The sequence below is a fragment of the Vombatus ursinus genome, unplaced genomic scaffold (genome assembly GCF_900497805.2).
Source record: "Vombatus ursinus unplaced genomic scaffold, bare-nosed wombat genome assembly UNPS02006874.1, whole genome shotgun sequence".
In the NCBI taxonomy this organism is placed as follows: domain Eukaryota; kingdom Metazoa; phylum Chordata; class Mammalia; order Diprotodontia; family Vombatidae; genus Vombatus; species Vombatus ursinus.
Genome location: NW_020946652.1, coordinates 3791272 through 3799997, shown reverse-complemented (window position 1 = coordinate 3799997; position 8726 = coordinate 3791272). Strand labels below are relative to the sequence as shown.

At 40.8% G+C, this 8726-nt stretch overlaps 1 protein-coding gene across 2 annotated transcripts in view; it reads right to left on the bottom strand.

Moving 5' to 3' along the window:
- Positions 1-449: 449 nt before the first annotated feature.
- Positions 450-8726, bottom strand: part of CCDC50 (coiled-coil domain containing 50) — an 83369-nt gene continuing 75092 nt past the window's right edge. For both annotated transcript variants that reach the window (XM_027848862.1, XM_027848861.1), the window contains one exon: positions 450-7123. In XM_027848862.1, the coding sequence (XP_027704663.1) occupies positions 7104-7123 (20 nt within the window). In that variant the 3' untranslated portion in view covers positions 450-7103. The remainder of the gene's footprint in view (positions 7124-8726) is intronic.

The window sequence follows — 8726 nt, the reverse complement described above, 5'->3', positions numbered from 1 at the left end:
TAAAAATCTCAGGTGACCCAAAGGAAAATAGAAAGGTGTGTGATGAGCACAAATTGGCCACCATGTCTTACCAGTAATGATGTCTGCAGAAAATGGGTTTTAAGGGACATCATTTCAGAGATATGAGTGTGGGTTGACTGTTCCTGTGGCAATGAGGATGATAGAGAGTTATCTCATGTGACACTGGTACCACGCAAGGATGGGACTTAGAAGAAGGCCTCCTGACTGGTGTGTGAGTCATATGGGGAGGATTTGTAGGAGGACATGGTATGAAAAGACATGGGTAGGTCTCAATCTGAACCAATGCAGGGAGGACTCATGTAGATGAAATGATGGATCATTGTAAGTGTAAAAAGTCAAGCTTCCCACTATGTTTATCCCAAGTCTTCTACTGCATCAATACTTTCAAAGTCATTATTATGATGAAACAAAGTAAAGATAGAGACCAGTGCAGTGGCTAACCAAAAGGACAACTTTATTAAGAGAGGAGGGCAATAACGTTCACCTCAGGAAACAAAGCAGGCTGGTCTACACACATATGACCCTTTGGTTCAAAACATTATTCATTAAATTCAATGTCAAATTTGATTAAAAAAAATAAGATGTGACCTGTTGTGTGTGTGTGTGTGTGAGAGAGAGAGAGAGAGAGATTGCATAGATGAGTTATTGTAAGTGTGCAATTTACACTGAGTGAAGCCCCAAGTTCAAGCAAGGTTAGAGAAGGATGTTGAACAAAGCTCTGCCACCCAGCCATCCAGGAGACATCTGGTCAGAGTCACAAACACTACAGCAAGCATTTTCCTATTAATATCTCACCAAGGAAATGTCCAGTATATGGTGTATGGCAACCAACCTGCTGGCCATGGCCCCATGCAGGAATAAATGGAAGGAGGTCTATCTCTACCTACCTGCAGGTAAAAAGATACCTGAAATCCAGTCATTCATTCCTGCTGCTTCTAAAGCCACCCACAATGTGGCCATCATAGCCACATTTTTCTGTAGGTAAAAATATATAGTTTGGGAGGCGTATCTTTACTGAAAATCCCTAACTTAGTTTCTTCATGTTTCCTGTGGCCTGCTAAGTACTATCCATTACACCCTACAAGGATGCTCATTATGCTGGTGCTTATAGAGTTACCATTGAGGCCTCCAGGTACTACTTCATCCTGATTTTAAACACTTCAACATTCTAAAATTTCATGGAGGTCCTTTAAAATCAACTAACAATCTGTAAATATCTTTTCATATTGTCTACAGTGAGTCATTTTAGGTCAGGGTGCTTCTGGGCCTGAAAAGACACACATCTGAGTAACAGTTGATCACTGAAATTTCTAAGAATGCCTGCCCTATGCCCTTCCCCTTCCCCATTTCCAATACTTCAGAGTTGAAAATCACAGTTACTCCATCATGGAGTAACTTTTCAATACAGGGCATGAGGCAGACACATGTTCATCTCAAAAACCCCTTCCTAGGAATCCTCAATTTGAAAGACCACTCCCCCTCCCTTTCTCCCACATGCCTTCAGAAATTAAAACTTATTCCAACTTTTAGCCAGCAGGCAATAAGCTGTAACTAGAGCCTTATGGGATGTGCTGTGATTACTGAAATAAGTAATTTGGCTTATGCTTTACCAGGGCCAAAGTGACAGCTTCAGGAGTCTCAGAGAACCATTTAGTCAAGAATAGGAAAAGAAGTATGCAGTTAAAAGGTGTCTTTTGAAACACAATAGCTGGAAACTCTTTGGAAGGTGCTGGGCAACTGTAGGACTGAAATCCCTAAATAGTAAGAACAAAATCACTCCTTCGGGCAGGGTCAAAGTGTTTCTTTCCTAATATGCATCTCCTTGCTGCCCCTTCTGTCTTTCTAGAAAGGTGGCAGTTCAGAAATCCTATGTGATTGTCCCCTCTAGTCATTCAATGGATCGGTTACCCTTCACAGAAAAATCCAGATTACTAGGAAACAAACGTTCAACATGACATTACTTTAAGTGAGCTCCTTAATAGCTATTGTGTTGAAAGTAAGCATAGATGCAAAGGCACTCCCTGCCTCACACATGTGTAAGGGTTAATATTTCATGAAAACAAAGCTACAGATGGCTTGCAAACTGCTCTATGAGTTCCCAGTCCTACAAATGCAATAGTGAGCGTGAGACCAGGTAATGCTACTGGATGGCATTCACAGCATATTGAGGTGAGCAATAGTTATTACACACATTTTAGTGGGTGAAACTGATTATTTACACAGTTTTATATATATATATATGTATTTTTTTTGTGGCACCAAAAGAACCTTTCAAAATAAACTCGGGTTCACTCCATCTGAGAAAAAATTTGGCCAATTTTTGTCTATGAGAAATAATGGTGGGGGTCTTCTTTATATTCACAATTCTTCCACTTGAAATAAAATGAGTTCATTCATTCCCACCTTCCTAAGGTGAGTAAGAAACCACTAAAAAGAAAACAAAGAACTTAAAGAGATGTCTTAATGAATGCAATCAAAACTCAATTATTCTGGAACCAATCATCTGAAATGTGAGACTCAGGTCACTGAACATTTCTACCTCTTGAAGGTATCACTGCATTCCTTCAGTTTATATTTTCTTACTGTTTACATGTATCTCCTCAGTAGAACATAAGCTCCTTGAAGGCAGGGACTGTTTCACTTTTATATTTGTATCCTCAGTACCAAGAATAATGACTGCTACCTATTAGCCCCTTCATAATTGTGTATACAATGGAATTGAATTTCTTCCTCCAACAGGTATTTCTTCATTGAACAATTAATTCGAAAGATCAGAGAAATGAAATGCATGGGGATGAACTACACAACAGTACACTTTGTGACATGCTTGCAGCTCCCAGGAGGAAGACATCCTAAGTAATGGAGGGGCTGCCCCCGCCCTCCATGAGCATAAATACTAGAGAGTTGGCTGGGGCTCACAGTTAAGAAGTCGGATATGTTTGACTAAGAAGTCAAACGAATTTAAGGCAATACTGCTCTTTAGAGACACCACTCTTTTTTTGTCTTAAAGTGCAACTTTCATCAGAAAAGTGACTCTTTTGAAGAGTGTCCTGGTTTCCTCATCCCTGGTTGATATCTCTAGACCCTGTTGAATCATTTCTGAGGACTAGATTTGATTGGCAGCACCAAGGAGCGCCTTCGATTTGAGTATTTCTCCATATTTCTAACAGTCTCTCATTACCCCAGAAAGAAGAGGAATTTAGCTGACACTCTGCTCATTGCAGCATTAACAGGACAGCTCCCCTTTGGCATAGGGCCCAGAGGAAGAAAGATATGCTGGTGTCAATAAAAGGGAAGTAAATATGGCTTCGTGACCTGCAGGCACCACTGGAGACATAGGAAAGGGGAATCACTTTCCATAGTCACTTTTCTGACTCTAAGTAGACAAAATAAATAAGTAAATGTCATCTGATCCTAAATGGGTTTGCTCCTTTTGGAGGGATAGCAGTTAGTTGTATGTGTGTAAATAAAAAAGGCATTCAGATAAAAGAGCAGCATCCAGGGAAACTCAACCATACTACTTTCACTTTGCCTGTATGTTTGCTGCCCACAACTGACCCATTTCCATCTTGGACTTTATCCTGCTTTGTTTCTCAGTTTAAAAAAAGAAAAAAAAAACATTTAAAAGGCCCCTGTATGATGGGGTTTCATTCTAGTACAACGGGGGCTCGACATAGCCATGACTAATAGATTTCCCTTTTTATAAATTAGCACTGAAAACACGAATAGCCATCCCAAAGCCAACAGACACAGAGGCAACAGCAAAAATCAAGCCCCTGAAGAGAAGATAAAACATACACATAGAAAGTAGAATCCCTCCATGACAACAGCAGGTTCTGAAAGAAAACATTTGGCACAAGATTCAGTGTACAGGAGGTCTTCTGATAGTACAAGAAAACAAAAACAAACAAACAAAAACACAAAGACCAATATTGGCTGTTTGGATTCCTGGTGAAACACCCCAAACTGGCAAATAATGAAAATGCGGAAAGGTAACCAGATATCAGAAGCCATCGTGGGGTTTTCTCTGCTGCACAGAGATGTCACACCTGATGCTGGACCAATATGCCAACTGTGATCCAGGAAAGGGAGCTCCGAGTGGGCTATCTTGGGGGCCCTTCCTTTTCCATGTGAAACCAGTCTTTGCAGTATAGCAAACATGCACCAACGAGAAAAGAACCTCAAAGTGCAAGGTCTAAAATTTCTAATTTCCTTCCATAGATTTTGCATCAAATTTTTGGCCCCAGATCAGAGAGCAAATGTTTCTGGAAGGATCTTATGTTTTCGTTTGAAACCTAAATGTCTGGTGAACTCCCTACCTTTCTATTCAGGAGACGATCCCCCTAGTTAGTTGACAGTGGCTTAAGATCATTGACTCTGAATGACTGAAAGAATGTCAGCGGGGGATCCAGTGCCTTTGCTGAAAGCCCTACCCCCACACTTAAATTTGAGGGGAACCAGTGAGCCAACCCCTTCAACTGCACAGAAATGAAATCAGGAGCATGCAATAGTCCAGCCTCCTGAGACCAGGCGACCAAAGCTGATGGGCTGTGGGGATTGAAGCACTTCATTTGAATCACAGAATTAAAGCATAAAAGAATTTGCCTATGGAGGTTAGCTTTGCACATGCCCCAGGGATGGGCAGGGGAGCAAAAGAAGTACTTACTATCTCACTCTCAAATACTTTAAAGCAAAAGGCCAATTGACTCACTGCTCTGGGTTTGGAGCAGAGCACTGAGGTTTCTAATACTTCTTAATACTGCAAAGAGCTCTAGACTTCAGGGGAAGAAAGGTAGGATCTAACTGGATGCCCGGCAGTATTTAATCCATTTCTTTTTGAAAGAAAAATGGAAAAATCCCTCTTCTAAAAAACAAAAGGGTTTTAGTTCTGTATAACAGGCAAAGAGGCTAAGGTGTGTTTAAACTCTTCTCTTTTCAAAGCCCAAACATTTACATTGTTCTAAAGAGATGCTAAATTGGCCAGTCATCACAGTGAAAACTTTACTCTGGGCCTAACCCCAATGCCAGCAGCCGAGACAGAATGGGCAGAATCCGGGGAGGTGTCTGAGAGGTCATGGGCTTCATGACAGAAGCATCACCAGCTGACACTTCATGAAACTAAAGACAATTGGAGGAAATATGAGGGTGGCCAGAGAAACAGGAGAATTGTGACTGTTCCATAAGATACAAAAATAAACATTTATAAAATTTAAAAATGCAGATGATATTATTTGCCAAATTATGAATTAAAAAAAAAAACATGCTGTGTATTTTATTTCTTTAAAATCACCATGTTTGGCTGCTGCCAGAACATGGGACACAAACCACTGGGCAGGTAAAATAATACCTAGATTGCTGGAGCTGAATAGTATCAAGTATCGGTGGCCTCACTGCATGAAACTCAGAAACTGCGAGGTTCTGTTTTCCTGTTTGCCTTCAAATCCTTTTTCTCCTTATGAACTGATGTCATCTCCAGAGACCTCAACTTTCCCCACATTCCATAAGTAACTACCCCTTATGCCCTCAGCATAAGCTCCACTCCCAGTCCACCAAGCACCAACTGGTCCTCAAACTCTCAACTTATTGATACTCACGACCTTCACAAAGAATGAGAGCTTCCTTTAGTCTGTTTTCAGAAAGTGTGCTCTGACTATGGGGTAGAAAGCACCAAATTATTGTGACTGCCGTTATCTTTCATCCAATAACTTCTCTTGTCTGTCTGGAGAGCACTGGCCAACATGCAGGGTACATACCACCAAGGGAAATCCCTCAACAACTAGGACTGATAAGCAACTACCATTGGCTATTTTCTATTTCCATTAAACAAGCATGGGAGGAAGGCAACAGCTTCCGTGAGGGCAGTATCAAGGCTGGAAGATTGGGTTTCTCTACAGCATCAATTAATTCCTCTTTGATGAGCATTAAGTGTCCCAAGAAGACTGTCTCTGAGTAGTTATTTCATCCAGAATATTTCCTTGGGCATCACCAAGACTTAGAAGCCAGCATGAGTGGGAGGCTTTGGTTGATTTTTATCATCTTTGAGCTGACGTGGAAAGTGTCCACCATGCCCCCATGTCTAAGACACAATGAGGAGGGCTACAAAGATACAGCTACTTCTCACCAGCCAAGGAAGACTGCATTCTGAGGTCAGAGAAAGCATGAACACTTTCATCAAATTATTTAAGTGGGCTCAGGGGGAGAAAGAAACAGAAAAAGTTTCTTTGGGGTTGATGGGCCTTAAACCCTGCTCTCCTCTCTCTGATTTGCCACACTTGGCTTTATTAGAAGATGACAAACACTTTACAAGATTAGATATGTCAACTTTTCATTGCTTCTGTATAACATGGGCCAAAATATTATGGCTGTACTTTTGTGCCAAGGGCTATCATTCCCAGTGGCTTGAGCTCTGCCCGTAGAAAATACAACAAGCCCCATTCTTTAGGAAGTGATGGGGAGCCCAGACTGGGGCTAGAGCTCTGTAGCACTTTTCTTATTGGGTTGGAACTGGGGTTTATACACGTAACATGAATTTCTCTGCTTTCTGCTACTCAAGAGGAAAGAATCCCATTGTGCCAGGTCATATGTCTCTTTGTCCCTTTGGATGTCATGCTTTTTTGGCTTGTTTTATATTAAGTTTCTTGCAGAGCAGAGTAAACACCATCTCTCACGTCACTTAGTGCACAAATGACTGAAATGATTTCTTCCAGGAGTTTGTTGTATGTGGTTCCAGCCAAGGCCTCCTTCGATAAAAATCAGGAGGTATCAAAGAAAACTCTTCCCTCTGCTAGCTTGGACCAAAATAGGATTTCAAAGATCTCCGAAATAAACTCCTCACCCAAAGGAGTGGCTATACTGAGGAAACAGCCCAGCTCTAGAGATTATTATACTGCCCAAGTAAACTGGAGGAATTAGAACCTTTGAAATAAACAAATACTTAGAATGGCCAGAGGGGAATTGAGAAGACACAATTCTGGTGATGCAAATTTAGGAGGTAAACCGAAACAAAAGCAAATGAGGAGGGCATCTGATCTAATCCAGTAACATTGACTACAGGGAGTCCATCTAAGGCTGGTTCTTTGTCTTTACTGCTTGGAACGGTGACCTAGAAAGAGAAAGGAAGAGAAAACAGTCAGTGACAAATCCTCGGATCCAACCTTCCAGACAGTCCATCATTTAGGTACTGAGCTAATGAGAACGTTTCTTTTTCTCTGATTTTGAGCCAATCTGTTCATGAGCCTTCAAGAATTAGCCACAGGACCACTGATTTAGAACTGGAAGGGACCGTAGAGGTCATTCAGTCTGTCCTCTCTCCCCTCCCAGTTTTCCATATGATAAAACTGAGTCTCAGAAAGGGTAAGTAATTTGCTTCCGGTCACCCAAGTAGTAAGTGGCAAAGCCAGGACTTGAATTGAGAGTCTAACTTCACGTACATCGCACTTTGTACTACACTCTTCCGTCTCTGAAGTTAAAACACATCAGATGGATGTCAAGGAATGAGAATCACACAGAAGCTAGTTGGGCTTTGTTTGTTTGTTTGTTTGTTTGTTTTTAATGGCTTCACTTAGGTCCAGCAAACTGAACATCCCTCCAGCGGGCTGACAGACCTTTGGCACCTACACTGAGATGATCATCCATTTAGAGTGGGAGGGAAGCCTTAAGATCATCTGAGTCCAAATTCATTTTTATAAGTGAGATAACTGTGGGGTCACATCGGTAATAAGGGCCAATGTTGGGGTTTCAACCCAGCATTTAACAACATTGCAGCTATCACGCTGCAACTCGTTAACATGTTTTATATGGGGGGGGATAAAAACCCAGAAATTCTGAAAGAAGTATGTGCCTCTAGAATTTCTTACAAGGTCCTCCCCTTCCTACAAAGCTTGAAATAATAAAACTCCACAAAATCTCCTACTTCATGCTAACAGTAGCATCAAGGGGTAATTCACATTTTTAAGATAAACCGGGCCGTTTTGTTACCATCTTGTTCAACTTATTAGCTGCTTAGAAAAAACTATGCATTACAAGGCCAGAGTTCTATAAACAAGCCTTTTTTTTCCTGATCTCATTGTATAGTGAAATAATCCTATCTGTTGACATTTGTGAGGTTCAGAATAAAAAAAGAAGAAAATTAAAATAATTCCTATCAATATTATCAGAATAGCATGAAAACTAGAGCACAACAGTGACCAGCAGATCAGGAAACTTTCTAGCCCATGGGAGGAAATTCTTTTTCCCCTGCTCTTCATGGGGAAGCCACCAGCCCCAGAGGTCCCTGTGCAGAAAGCCAGTGATCAGATCCATGACTCACAGTACAATAAGTTTGGGACGGTGCCCCCATGTGCCCCGAGAACAGAGTTCAACTTAAAAAAAAATTAGCAAAAAATAAAAAAGAGCTCTGACCATAGAAAACTACTATGGCAACAGGCAAAACTGATCTTTAAATCATCTTTCAGATTTATGAAGAACAGAGGAATTTATGACCAAACAAGAGATAGAGAACATTATGAAATGCAAAATGGATAATTTTGATTACATTACATTGAAAAGTTTTTGCACAAACAAAGCCAATGCAACCAAGATTAGGAGGGAAGTAGAAAACTAGGAAAGAATTTTTTCAACCAATGTCTCTGATAAAGGCCTCATTTCTAAATATATATAGAGCCCTAAGTCAATTTTTTAAGAATGCAATTCATTTAGGGCAGCTA